Source organism: Neomonachus schauinslandi, chromosome 4 (genome assembly GCF_002201575.2).
Source record: "Neomonachus schauinslandi chromosome 4, ASM220157v2, whole genome shotgun sequence".
NCBI lineage: Eukaryota > Metazoa > Chordata > Mammalia > Carnivora > Phocidae > Neomonachus > Neomonachus schauinslandi.
In genome coordinates, this window is record NC_058406.1 from 73093353 (window position 1) to 73108360 (window position 15008).

At 34.4% G+C, this 15008-nt stretch overlaps 2 protein-coding genes across 2 annotated transcripts in view; one reads left to right on the forward strand and one right to left on the reverse strand.

Annotated features, from left to right (window-relative positions):
- Window positions 1-15008, forward strand: part of PKN2 (protein kinase N2) — a 139224-nt gene that overhangs the window by 1815 nt on the left and 122401 nt on the right. The gene's annotated exons all lie outside the window — the stretch shown is intronic.
- LOC110580295 (small nuclear ribonucleoprotein G-like) lies at window positions 14104-14313 on the reverse strand. The gene has a single exon (XM_044914554.1). The coding sequence runs from the start codon at window positions 14287-14289 to the stop codon at window positions 14104-14106; it is 186 nt and encodes a 61-aa protein (XP_044770489.1). The 5' UTR covers window positions 14290-14313.

Consider the following 15008-nt stretch of genomic DNA (forward strand, 5'->3'; position numbering starts at 1 on the left):
CAAATAAATAAATAAAATCTTTAAAAAAAAAAAATGAGGTTTGTTTGAGGCACATTGGAAATGCTTTCCACTGCCTAGTCTTGAAATATGAAAAGCATACTTTGGTTCTGACTGAGAAAAATCCGTAAAAATGGGCAGGAGCATTTTTCTTTGAATGGAGTGGCTTCAGAATTTAAAGTACTCGGTATCCTTATTTGTATTTTATAGAAAGTTGTCATAAAAGACACTCATTTTGGCACTGGACCTGAAAATATGTTTTCATATGTATTAAAACACCTAGGGACTTTTAATAAGATCAATTTTGACAATAAGAAGTAAGCAAGTCAAAGAGAACAAATTTTAAACACGACTATTTAAAAAATGGGATCAAAGTAGAGGAACACTAAAGTTAAAAAAATCTAACCCCTTCCAGAAAAAGAATGATTTTTATTAAGTGTTACCTTATAAGTTGACAAGTATATCCAGGACATTTTTCTTCGTGTATTTGACTCCCAGTTTTAATAAAAGCTATTGCATTTGGACTTTATCATGTATATCAAATTAATTGAGAGCATTATTTATATCAGCACTTAAGATAAATGGTGATAAAATTTGCTCACCAAGTTTATCCATTTATCCATCTATTCAAATCTTTTACTGTTTCATTGGGTCATGGATAGTATACAGTAACCAAATATTTCTCAAACATGTTCAGAGAACCAGTTTTTAAAAAGCACCTACGTTGTTTGAATTTTTTAAATTGAGAAATTAATATGTTCTTAATGCTTCTCTGACATACTGATTTTAAGTATTTAAATAATTATGTAGCAAGTTTTAAAACTGGTGTTTAGTAGTTAAAAACTGTTACTTTGCCCTATCTTGTCTCAGGAATACTTGAACTGAAAGTTACATGTTACAACCTACTTTTAATGAAATTGATACTTATTTTTAGAAACATTGTATATCCAACATTTTTTTAAAAGATTTTATTTATTTATTTATTTGAGAGGGAGAGAGAGAGCAAGAGCACAAGAGCAGGAGGAGGGAAAAGCAGACTCCCAGCTGAGCAGGGAGCCCCACACCAGGCTTGATCCCAGGACGCTGGGATCATGACCTGAGCCAAAAGCAGACACTTAACTGACTGAGCCACTCAGGCGCCCAGGCATATCCAACATTTTAAAACTGTCTTTCAAATTATATTGCAAAATTTGAAATACTTTACTACTTGAATTGGAATTGGCTTATTAACAACCTTCAGTTGTGGAAAGACAAAACAAAATCTGAAACCATAGTGTTTTGCCTTGTTAATTACTGTAATATTTCTATGGAGTAATGTTCTAACTCTTGCTAGTATTTTAGGAGTTTTATTCAACAAGGAATCACTAATAAAGTACACACAAACTTTGATGGCTAGAGGCCTCAATGTATAAGGAATGTTTGCTGTAGTAAAAATAAAAATAGGCTGTTAAAAATATAAACTTAATTGGCAATTTCTAATTTTTATCTTTTATAACTAGTTTTATCCTGTTCTCTTTATTTTTTATTTGAAGTGGAAACCTAGTGAGATATTTCTTTTGTGGGGCCAAAGAAATTAAAGTTTATTTTTAAGGAAACTGAATTAATGAAAACTATCTAAAGAATCTCAGAATGAAAATACTGGTTACAACAGTAATTTGGTAGACTGCAGATTCAGATATTGAATACCATACTAATAAAGTTACCTTGTTGAGATGAGTGATTTATATTCATCAAAATGCCTAATAAAGTATTAGGCCAGGAATCTTAAATTCCATTCTCAGCAGAATTTATTTAAGTAGAGGTGACTTGCTCAAGTGGAAGGTTGAGGTAGTTAGCCTTAAATTACAGGGATTCATTTCAAGAAACATCTATTGGGCATCTACAAAATCTGTCCTATATCGGAGGATATAAAGTTGAGAAGATATGACTTCACTTTCTAGAAGAGAATGCAAATAACAGTTATTGAACATTTGCTATATGTCAGTTATTGTACTTGGTACTCTGTCTGCCTTATTTAATCTTTCCTATAGTCCAATAAGGTGGGTGTTGTTATTTCCATTTGACAGATCAGGAAACCATGTTTAGGACTGTTAGGTAGATTGTTCATGGTTACACTGTAAATCTGAGTTTGAAATCAGATCTGTGCGTTTTCCACTATACCGTTTTTTTTGAGCTGCCTCAGTTCTGTGGACCCGTAAATATTTTGCATTGCAGTGTTATGGATGTGTGAACTTTCAAAAAAATTGGCCAAAAATGTAATTAACCAGAGTTAACTTTAATATAAATTTTATACTGTTTGGTAGGCTCCTCTATAACAAAGAAAAATGATTTCTGTGTTCTATTGGTAGTCTGTAATTTAGCAGTGCTTTGTTGTTGGGAATAAGGTGTAATATTCTACAAAGAAGACAGTGCAAAATAACCTTTTGCAGGTTTTCATCATTTAACAATTACTGTTTCTGGTGAAAGTTGTCTCATGTTTGCTGAAATCCTTCCAAATGATTTTGCATTTCTCTGTGGTGTATCCCATAAGATAAACTTAGCTTTAAAACTTTAAGCCCATGTGTAACCAAGCTATGTGTTTGGCACTTAATAGGCACTCAATACATTGATGAGAAGATGCCCAATATTTGTCACCTACAATGAGAAATGTCTTGACTGTTCTAACAGAAGTTGATTATAGGGTCGCCTGGGTGGCTCAGTTGGTTAAGCATCTGCCTTCTGCTCAGGTCGTGATCTCAGGGTCCTGAGATCAAGCCCAGTGTCGCACTCCCTGCTTAGAGGGGAGTCTGCTTCTCCCTCTCCTCCCCGCTTGTGCTCTCTCGCTATCTTTGTCTCTCTCTCTCGCTCTCAAATAAATAAATCTTAAAAAAAAAAAAAAGAAATTGATTATAATCATTGCCCTAAGAAATTACTTTAACATTTTGAATCCCTTGTCCCAAAAATACTCCCTTGAAAAGTTCAAAAGGGATTTCTGCATTAGTTATGTTACACCTACATATAACACAGTTATTTTACCCATTTGGTGGTGACATCTAATTTTGCAGTGATGCTGGAAAGTAGAATGTCTCTGTCGGAATGATTAAGATTTTATGGTGGGTTGAAGGAATGTAGTCTGAGAAAGTAAGCGGGATAGGCAAGGTGGATTTTACGGTTCTTTTCTTTCTTTTTTAAATTTTTTTAAAGATTTTATTTATTTGAGAGAGAGAAAACATGAGAGGGCCAGAGGGAGAAGCAGATTCCCTGCTGAGCACGGAGCCTGATGTGGGACTCATGACCTGAGCCCAAGGCAGTTGCTTAACCAACTGAGCTACCCAATCACCCTTCTTTTCTTTTTCTAAAGAGAGAGAGCATGAGTGGGAAGGGCAGAGGGAGAAGAGACAATCTTAAGCAGCCTCCACACTCAGCCACTCAGCACGGATCCTGACATGGGGCTTGAACCTACAACCCTAAGATCATGACCTGAGCTGAAATCAAGAGTTGGTTGCTTAACTGGCACTTAACTAAGTGCAGCCTGAGCCAGCCAGGCTGCCCCTACAGTTCTTTTAAATTTTAAACATAATACATGTTCACTGTAGAAAATCTGTAAATACAGGAAAGCACAAAGAAAATAAAAAGTGCTCATAGTTCTGTTACTCAGAGATAACTTACAAAATTTTCCAAATTATAAGTCCCAAGGCATTTCAGTCCATTTCCTCCCTGTCTCCCCTTTTAATTGAGATATATTTGACATACAATATTGCGTAACTTGAAGGTATACAATGATTTGATTTACTGTTTTTCCTCCCTTTATCCCTTTCACTAGAATTTTAAAGAAAAATGAGGTTCATAGCTTTTTAAGATAGAAGTACCTATAGGATAAGAAAATTTCTTGCTACTAGTTACAGATACGTGGATCTAACTGGCTTTATTGACTTTTTATATGAAAACATTTTGATTTTAAGTCAGTACTTTGAGATACAGTTGAGAAGAAAAGTAAAGAGTACAGTATAGACTTAGTAATGGGCAATGATACGTAGCATCAACTCTTTGAATAATAAATTGATACAATGTGGTTTTTCAGCTTAGATTTGATTATTGCTACTCTTATAGAATGCTGCATACTTTACTGAATAAGGCATGTCTTTAAATACCTTGCCAAACACCTTTTACCTAGGTTAAAATCTGTGCTGAAACTAGTGTTACAAAATGATGGCTCTAAATAGATTGTTTTCTATCATCTCTAATTAGTATAATACAGATTTTTTTAGTCTTGTACAACTTCTATTCACAAATGATCGGCAGGGGGCACCTTCTAGGCATTGTCTGTTTAACCCAGGGCTTTGTGTTTGGTTTCTTGGGCTCTTCTCTTTTTGCTTTTCAAATTTAGCAACAGATTTTTATGTCTTTTATCAGGTTATTCCTATATGCCCCCTTTTAAACAAAACAGAGTGGAGTGGTTGTAGAGATAAATATCACTTAAAACTTCCAGATGTGTATAAGATATTTAAATAGAATAGTTACTTCTCAGGGCGCCTGGGTGGTTCAGTGGGTTAACCATCTAACCCTTGATTTCAGCTCATGTCACTGTCGTGGGGTCATGGGATCGAACCCTGCATCAGTCTCCGTGTTCAACGCAGTCTGCTGGTCCCTCTCCTTCTGCTTCTCTTTCTGCTCCTCTCTCGCAAGTGCTCTCTCTCTAAATAAATAAATAAAAGAATAGTTACTTCGGTATCATTTCCTTGTAAGGTGTACCTCATTGAACAATTATCAAATGTCTATTGTATTTCAAAAACCAATTTTACTCTGTGAGAAGATCATATAACATTTAATGTGATTAACTTTTGATATACAGCAGTGTAAACTTGGTAGCAAAGTTGGAAAATTGAAAAGTAATTAAAAACTTTAAAAAGATATTTAATATTTTGAATAGCAAAACCTACTAGTCAGAAAGCCCCTAATATCTTAGAAAAGCAGAAATAGAAAACTTTTATTTATTTATTTTTAAAAGATTTTATTTATTTATTTGACGGAAAGAGACACGGCGAGAGAGGGAACATGAGCAGGGGGAGTGGGAGAGGGAGAAGCAGGCTTCCCACTGAGCAGGGAGCCCAATGCGGGGCTCGATCCCAGGACCCTGGGATCATGACCTGAGCCAAAGGCAGACGCTTAACGACTGAGCCACCCAGTCGCCCCAGAAAACTTTTATTTTGATACATGTCTAGTTTCTCTTAATTTTATCTAATAAAATTTTATTTAAAATTAGCTCTATTGTCATGTTTCATGTTTCACAATCTCACAAAAATTGTGTAATATTATGTGTATAAATATTATAGTCTATTTAAAATGAATAGGAAAGCGTGGGAGGAATGTATTTGATGATAAATACTTTAGATTTGAAGGTAAATATTGGTGTCACATTATGAAGATGAACTGATATATAAGAATTACATAACATATACTGTTATTAAGATCTGTCTATTTTAGAAACTCAGCAGTGATTTGCTTTTTCTAATTAGTTAAAGCTTTGCTTCCCTGGCTCACAAACACCTTGATTTATTGCAAAGTTGTTATGACAGAATTTGGAATTTGTTTTAGATTATAGAAGACGTACTTACATATCTAAGTATCATACATACCTGTGTTAAATATCATATATTTTATGCATTAATCATATTGTTTTCCCTTTCCTGTAGTTGCTACCTTAGTGATTCTCTAAGAAGGTGCTTGTTTTGCCTGTTTCAGAATTTTCGTGAACTAATTTCATTAAATTTGTTTTTTTGTTTTTTACTTTTACTAAACCTTAGGTACACTGCATTGGATTAATTATCCATCCATCTATCACTATAATATGCACCCATGGACCACTAGTCACTCCCCACCTCCCAAAAAAGCTAGGAACTTAACCTACCCCTATCTCCACCCTCTTGTCAACCAAGGTCATGATCATCTTGAGTCCTGTGTTCATTCTCTTGCTTTATTTGTATATAGCTTTGCTGGGTCTGTAATTCAAAAATATATCTTTTATTTTAATTGTTTTTATATAATTATGTTAAATATAATCTTTCTGAACTTGATTTTTTAATTCATACCATTGTATGTTGCTATAGTCATTTTAATTTCTGTATAATATTTCATTGAGTAAACTATCATCAACTCTTCCCCTGTTGGATGTTTGGTTATTGATTCACTCACTCTCCCTTGTTGAGCATTTAGTTACTTTTTGGTTTTTGTAATGGTGAACAGTGCTGTTGTGGACATTCTATGCATTTTTCCTGTTGTATACATGTAAGAGTTTTTATTAATTATATACCTAAAGGTATAATTGCTGTCTCACAGGGTAGGTGAATTCCCAACTCTAGAAGATGATGCCCAACTTCCAATATGATTGCACCAATTTATATTCATATCAGCAGTATATGAGATGAAAGATCCTTTGATTATCGATCTTCTCTGACAATTGATATTGCCTTTAATTTTTACAAATCAGAAGAGTATAGAATGTTACCACATTGTGGTATTGATTTGCATCTTCCAGATCATCATCGATGTAGAACATTTCTTTTTATGTTTACTGGCCTTTTATAGTTCCTTATCAGTGAAATTCCTGTTCATGTCTCTTGCCTGTTTTTCTGTTTTTCCTACTGACTTATAGGAGTTCTTTATACTCTTCATGTTAATCCTTTGTATGTCTTCTCTCAGTTTGTAATTTGTCTTTTCACTTTATTTTAGGGAGTTTGTGGGAGGGACAGTTTTTAATGTTTTAAATGTTTTACCTTTTGGCGAATATTTAGAAACATTTATATCATTGTGATCAGCAAGCCTGCACTTAATATCTATTATAGGTTTGTTACAGAAAGGGTAAAGTTACACAGATTTGACCTCTGGATACACAAACTGTCCAAATGAACAACCATAGAAAGTCATAAAATATTGTATCACTTAACATGTACCAGGCAATAAAAAGTTAGTTGATTCAATTAAAGAATGAATTTACAAGCAAAAAAGTAGTGAAAATTTTATGTGTAGTTTATGAACTGCTGATTTTTCCCATTCTGTATCTCTTCAGTGCAAACTATTATTATTATTTTTTATTTTTATTTTTATTTTTTTTAAAGATTTTATTTATTTATTTGAGACAGAGAGAATGAGAGAGAGAGAGAGAGCACATGAGAGGGGGGAGGGTCAGAGGGAGAAGCAGGCTCCCTGCCGAGCAGGGAGCCCGATGCGGGACTCGATCCAGGGACTCCAGGATCATGACCTGAGCCGAAGGCAGTCGCTTAACCAACTGAGCCACCCAGGCGCCCCCAAACTATTATTATTATTAATTATTTTTTTAAAGAACAAACTGGATCAGTTATTTAGTTATTTGCATAGCTTGTTAATAAATGCTGGAGTTAATTAGATTTAATGCTGATATAAAACAAATACTGCAGAATTTACTGGTATTTATAAACCTGGAATCTGTCACTGCTGTGGTATCTTTTGGTGAAAAAAAAAAACCCTTAATTTTAATTTTAGTCAAATTTATCAATCTTTTCTTGTATTGTAATTGCTTTTTGTGTAAGAAATTGTTCCTTACTTTGGGTCTAATAGTTAACTACATTTTCTACTAAGAGTTTTGGGGTTTTATTTTTTATATGTAAGTCAGTACATCTGGAGTTGATTTTTGAATACAGAGTAAAACAAAGGTCTTAAGTTATTTAATTTTTAATATATCATGAAATATATAACAATATTTCTTATAATGTAAGTTTAAAATAGAACATTTTTCAGTTTTTAAGGCAGTAACATTTCTGAATAGCCTTATTTAATTTTTGCGAGTTAGAAGTTAAGGGTATATCATACTAGGTTATGTAATGAATTATACTTGAAGTTATCCTTACCTAAATCGTTAGTAAGTCACTTCTTCCTTACAGTACCAGTTTGTGATTTTTCTTTTTTGTTATATCCCCTGAAGCCTGTGGTCAATAAGATCCTTGATTTACTTTTTGTTAACTCCCCATCATATTCCCCAGTTGCGGCTCAAACCTGTATTTTCCTAAGTCCAATATATTCGTACTCCTTTGTTCTCAACAAATCACTCACCTAGTCACTGCCTCTACTGAGTGATACATAGTATTTAATAATGTGAGTTTCCTCAACTTTTCTTCTCTAAATTTCTTGGAATTTTAGCCATTAGTTTTTGTTGCTGTTAATCAATTTTAAGGAAAAATTGTTTGATCTCTTTGAGGCTATAATTTCCTAGATTTCTGCTTCCTTTCTATTCTTTTGCAGTATGGGGCTTTCATTTTCCCCTGACTCTTTGCCTTAAAAAAAATTTATATCTCTCCTTTTTCTTTTTAAATACTTTTTCTTTAATACTGTTGTCCCCTCAAACTTCTTTTAATCATCACATTCCTTAAAAGAAATTTCTTTTTTTCTTTATTTTTTTTAAAAGATTTTATTTATTTGTCAGAGAGAGAGAGAGAGCTGCGCGAGAGTGCGCAAGCAGGGGAAGTGGCAGGCAGAAGGGGAAGCAGGCTCCCCGCTGAACAAGGAGCCTGAAGTGGGGCTCAATCCCAGGACCCTGGGATCATGACCTGAGCGGAAGGCAGAGGCTTAACCGACTGAGCCACTCTGGCATCCGTTTAAAAGAAATTTCTTAGTTGTGTTTATTTTCTTCCACTTATTTCTTAGCTTTTTAAAATATTACTTCTCTCCCAATTATTCTGTTGAAATTATTCTCATAAAAGCATCCATGACCTGCTCCTTCTAGTCCCTTGAGGCAATTGATACTGTTTCAACTTCCTGAAACTCTTGTTTAAATTAAGCTTCCTGGACCCTGCACAATATTGGCTACTTTTTCTTTTATAATAATCTGCCTATATTTGCTACTATTGCTTTCTTTTGATAACTCTGTCCCCAGTTTAAATGTTCTACCTGTTTCTAGCCTCTTTGTCGTCTGATTTATTCTTTAGATTAACCACCAGAATTAATCTGTTTTGTCAGGATTGCATGGAATAGAAACCCATTTAAATTTGCTTAAACAAAAATTGGATTTATTGGAAGGCTACAGGGACATCTCACTTTATCCAAGGTAGGATAATTAGCCATGTTCCATGACTACTGAACAGGAAACTATAGGCTTTCTTTCTTCCTAGGGTTACGTGTTCTCCTATCTCTTCTTTAAGTATGTATACTGCTTTATATATTCTGTATACTGGTTCTCTTTCATATGGCCCCCAAATGGCACTCCCAACTTCTGAATTTCCATGAACTCTTCAAGTCTAATATCCACAGTTAACTGACTCACTTATTCTGTGCCACAATTATAAATTCTTAATGAGAAAATTTGATTGGCCCTGTATAGAACATGTACTCCTGATCTGGTCAATTATAGCAACGGAGGGATGAAGTTCTCAGTACCGATAAGTACCAGTATGGCTGCAAGGATTCTCCTATGAGTTTGGGATAGGGACTGTTCTCTAAGAAGGGAGTATAGGTTAGAAAGAACTTCTCTGTTTAAGACCTTTTTAATAACTTTCCATCAATTTTACAATAAAATATGTCAGACCTTCCATTATCCAGTCCTTCTCAATCCTTTCAGATTTTTCTCCTTGCATATTCTGTCATATTAAAGTATTTGCAGTTCTTGGAACTACACTGCTTTTATATACTTCTGTATCTTTGCTTTTGCTCTAACTTTAAGAGTAGTGGTATTGATCATCTGCCTGAAAAGCTTTTGGCAAATTGGACACTCTTTAAAATTCTAAGAAAAGCATATATATTGATTGACTATATGAATATATTCATAGCCTATAATCAAAAATTTTACTTAAGCTACATTTTTGGTAAGTAATTTTAGTGATTGGTCATGTAGCATTTGACCCATTGGCAAATTAGCTTACTTCCCATTTTGTGGCTCATGTTACAGAATATATCATCCAATACAGGAATTGTTAAGTTATATGTGTGTCTCGCTTTTAGTGCAGGAACTAGGTCTTACTCATCTTTATGTACCTAGCACCTCGCCTGTGGCTTATGCTTGATAAATGCTTGAATAAATAAGTGACTGAGTTCTTGACTGATTCTATTACTCTTTTGCTACATCTGACTTCTCTATATTTTTAAAGGTTATCATTTTTCCCCTTCTTGCCCATGCTAGAAATCTGTTGGTCATTTTTTTTTAAAGATTTTATTTATTTATTTGAGAGAGAGAAAATGAGAGAGAGCACAAGAGGGGGAAGGGTCAGAGGGAGAAGCAGACTCCCCGCTGAGCAGGGAGCCCGATGTGCGACACGATCCTGGGACTCCAGGATCAGGACCTGAGCCAGAGGCAGTAGCTTAACCAACCAAGCCACCCAGGCGCCTCTGCTGGTCATTTTTATTTGACTACTATCTAAGCTTCTTGAGTTGATTTTTTTTTTTTTTTTTTAATTTTGTAACTTGAATTCATTCATTATTTTGCTACTCTCCACGCTGGGGCCTGCATTATCATTTCGACAATACAGTATCTTGATACCCCACCTCTTCAGTCTCACTTTGTTTTATTTAGATTATGTACAACTGCCAGATTCTGAAGTTGTCTCCGCACTCTCCGGCACTCAGGGACTCCTTACTGCCTGTGAGCTAGCCCTAATTCCTTAGCTTAGCACTGATGGCTGTCATTGTTGTAGTCCCAAAATACCTTTTAATTCTTGACTTTTTTCATGTAAGCAGCTTATTTTTCAGGCACTCTATGATTACTAGTGTTTCGTTACATATATATTCTTGCTGTAGTCTGTCTACTGGAATGCTTTTTTAAGGTCAAATTCAGATTCTTTTTTTCCTTACTTACCCCTTGTCATGTCCTCAAAACTTAAGTAGGATGTTTTCTATCTCATGATATTTATCATATATTGCATTGCACTGTAGTTGTTTGTATCCTACCTCCTTTTCTCTCCTTAGTTGAGTGCTTAAAATTATTGAGAATATCTTATCGTTGTCTTTTACCCGTTAGTCCTGAGCAGAGCAACTTGTTCATAGCAGTTACTTACCAATATTTGTTGAATAAATAAGTCTCATGTCAGAAAATCCTCAGGTTTTACATGTATTACTTTAAACTTTTTTCTGCATTTGTTTTGGTATTTATGAGGGAGCATAACTCATTTCATCATTTTCTTTAGGTAGAGCCAGAGGTAGCAACATGAGGCAAGTTTTCTTATAAAAATGGGGATAATTTCTGGCTCAGAAGGTTATTTAGTTTTTTTTTTTTTTAATGATATGCATGAAGTGCCTGGAATATAGTGGATAGTAACTCTTCCCTCTCTCAGGTTTACATTTTAGGATTGCTTCATTTTTATTTTTTTTTTAATACTTAAGTTGTGTGGCTGACAGACTGATTAAAGTTAGGTGTAAGGCGTAGAGAGCTGATCATGCTTTATAGGCTAATTGTTTTCCCCTCTTTTCTTTCTTCTTTTGCACCATAGAAGGAATAATGAGGATAGCTATCAGAAAATATGTGTATTTCCATGGTGTCTTCATTTAAAATAACAGCATGGTGAGATTATGTGTGTAAGAATAAAGAAATCATATGTTGATATATGATGAACTTCTAGGATTGAGCTTTCATTTAAGAATCTGTGGTGTGTGGGGCGCCTGGGTGGCTCAGTCGTTAAGCGTCTGCCTTCGGCTCAGGTCATGATCCCAGGGTCCTGGGATCGAGCCCCACATCGGGCTCTCTGCTCAGCGGGGAGCCTGCTTCTCCCTCTCCCACTCCCCCTGCTTGTGTTCCCTCTCTCGCTGTGTTTCTATCTGTCAAATAAATAAATAAAAATCTTTAAAAAAAAAAATTTAAAAATTAAAAAAAAAAAAAGAATCTGTGGTGTGGGGGGCGCCTGGCTGGCTCAGTCAGTAGAGCATGTGACTCTTAATCTCCGGGTTGTGAGTTCAAGCCCATGTTGGGCATGGAGCTTACTTAAAATTAAAAAAAAAAAAAAAATCTGTGGTGTGTTATTTGTCATGCAGAAAATATTTATTGCAAATATGGAGCTATAGAAGAATTAAGTGATTTCATGAAACTATTTAAATTCAGATCTGTATTTTGTTCTTTCCCAGAGGCTTTTGGACTTTTTTATAAAATTTGAGCTAAGATTATATATCTGCAAAGTCCACAGTGGTCCTGCACATTTCAGCAGAGATAGATTTATGGTAATATACTTCTGAATATTAATAATATCAGTTCTGTAGTTGAATATGCTTGAATTTTGTATAAATTATAGTAAATGTCCAATTGTTTGTTGCTTATTGGTTAGCATAACAGACTTCTTTGCTATGGAAACCTTATCTTTGAACTCCAGCATCAAGGTGTTCATTTTATTATAAATTTTTGTTCTGGTGCATGTTTTCATTGTATTAAAACCTCACAAAACTCTACACAAAATTCTACAGTTAGTTTTGATGTGTCCTTTTAAGGATGGTTGAATAACCAACAGGAACCTTAAATATCAGATCTAAAGCAAAATTCTTACTTTATCAAGTCCCTAAAACCACTAAACTAAATTTCTAATAAAAATGGGGTGGGGTGGCATACTTTTCCTTTTGCTCTCTTTGAGGTTGGCAAGATAGTGGATAATCCTTTATTTTAGTATAGTTTAATGGTAATTATAGAAAAGGAACTAGGGTCGGTTATAAGATGCCTCATAATAAATAGAACCATGTTGAAAAAATATGAGAATATTACTAATAGTAATATCACCCTATGTGAAGCATTTTTGAGTTATAAAGCACTTTCACCTGTATTATTTCTTCGGTTCTTAAAATGACCCTCTGAGTTAGGGATGGGGAGGGATTGTTATATCCAGTTTTCAGGTGTTCATGTTCACTCAGCCAATGTCTGCTTTAACCTGAACGCTTCTGACTCCTATTCCTCATTTTAGTACTCCACACAATTCTAGTTTTATTAACTTTAAAGTTGTAGTTTTTTCCTTTAGTATACCTAAAAAATGGTTAATATTTTCAAAGCTATGTTAAAAGTGAATGTGAAAAATATCTTTTTTCCCCCCGAGATAACAGAAAATAAATATAAAAGGGAATATGTAATTTGCCACCTAGTTGTGAGTATTCATGGGAGTATCAAAGTTTTTTGTAGTATTTTTATAGCATAAAAATATTGTGTAGAGGTGTGGTGATTACAGCAGAAGTAGAGTGTAACTTCTGGAGAGTTTAAAAATCACTTAATGAAGCTGTTACTGATGTAGTTGAATGATGTTTTCTATATTTATAAATTATATATAAATTAAGAGAGGCCAATCATGTTACCCACAAAATAGACTTGCGAAGTGAGTGTTTGATATGCATGAGATATTTTACTGAACTGGAAAAATACTCATGTTTTATGTCTTTTAAAGTAATAATATATTTCTGATGTTAAAATTTAGTCTGCACTTATTTCTCATTTATGTCTGTCTGTGGGGGTAAAGATCTTATAAATAAAAAAATTTCTTGAAAAGCTTAAGAATAAACTTTGTTTTAAAGTCCTTTCCACTTGAGCATCTAACAGCTTCCTAAAATATTTTGCTGTAATACGTTAACACTTAGTGATCATAACATTTGGGTGTAAATATATCAGATAAATTTATATGGAAAAGGATGATTTCTTTTATTTTTGTGTTCTACATTAATTTTATCTTTCTTGTGTATGAGTTATTTCTTATTAATGGTGATATTGTCATCCCTACCCTAGTTTTTCCTTGCTATGCTCTTTGTGACCTTAGAGTTGTACTTTGTCATGCCTTTTCACTAAAATAGTCTTCTAAAGAAGTTAAAAATAACTGGACACAATCAACAAATAATACATATCTGAGTTTTGTTTTTCTTATTGCTCAATGTGTGACTTACTCAAGGCCAGCTCTCTTGACAGTCCCTAAAACCAAATCAAACCAAGCAACACCAAGCACTCTATACAATTCTGCTTTGGCTTTACTTTGTCTAGCCTTGTGACTTCTTTTTTTTGTGTGTGGGGGGGGCTATTATAAAAGTTTATTTAACAAAAAAGTTCAATATGAAAATGCACACGACCTGATTTTTATATTGTAGTAAAACAGGTACTATGGAGGAGACATGTGGAAGCAGTTGATTTCTTCTGATGAAAACACCCATTGTTTATACTCACTCCAAGGCTTCTAACATGATGATACTATTTCCTCGTATTACCACCATTCCAATACTCTCTTGCCCACTAGTTGCCGTCTCCACACATTCATCTGTCACAAGATTCATAAACGGATCAAACCCCCGCAATATTCCTTGGACATGTCTGCCACCATTTAATTTCAATGACAATTTCTTGTCCATAAATTTTTTCAACTGGGAGGGTGAGCTTTGTTCATGGTGTTTACTCGGCGAGCTCAAAGATACCTCCCGCCTTGTGACTTCTTAAAAGAGCTCCAGTATACTCTGTCCAGCTTGAGCCTGTAGAAGTGAAATGCTCAGCTCTCAGTTAATGGTGTGGTAATGTAGTACAACTTGATTCACTGGGGGATTCCTGTAACTTTTTCTCAGCAAATCTAACGTTTCCTTTGAGAAACACTTTATTTCCTTTATTGGGGACTTTATATTTCCATTTAGCTGTTCTGTCAGAAGTATTTATTTGGTCAAATTGTGATGCTTAATTTTTTTTTTTTTGGTTGTGATAAAATACACATAACATTTACCATCTTAACCATTTGAAGTGTGCAGTTTTATGGCATTAAGTACATTCATCATATTGTGCAACTGTCACCACCGTCTATCTCCAGAATTCTTTTTATCTTAGCTGAAACTCTGGTCCCATTAAACATTAACATTCCATTACCCCATTCCCCAGGTCCTGGCAAATACTATTTTACTTTTTGTTTCCATGCATTTGACATGTAAGTGGAATCAATCAGTAAATGTCCTTTTATGACTTGCCCATTTCACTTAGCATAATGTCTTCAAAGTTCAGCCATGTTGTAACTTGTCAGAATTTCCCTCCTTCTTTAAGCCTGAATAATACTCCATTGTATGTATATACCACATTTCTTTTATCAACC

Coding starts and splice junctions, on each gene's coding strand:
- LOC110580295 (XM_044914554.1), bottom strand. CDS start 14,289: ATGGACAAGAAATTGTCATTGAAATTAAATGGTGGCAGACATGTCCAA.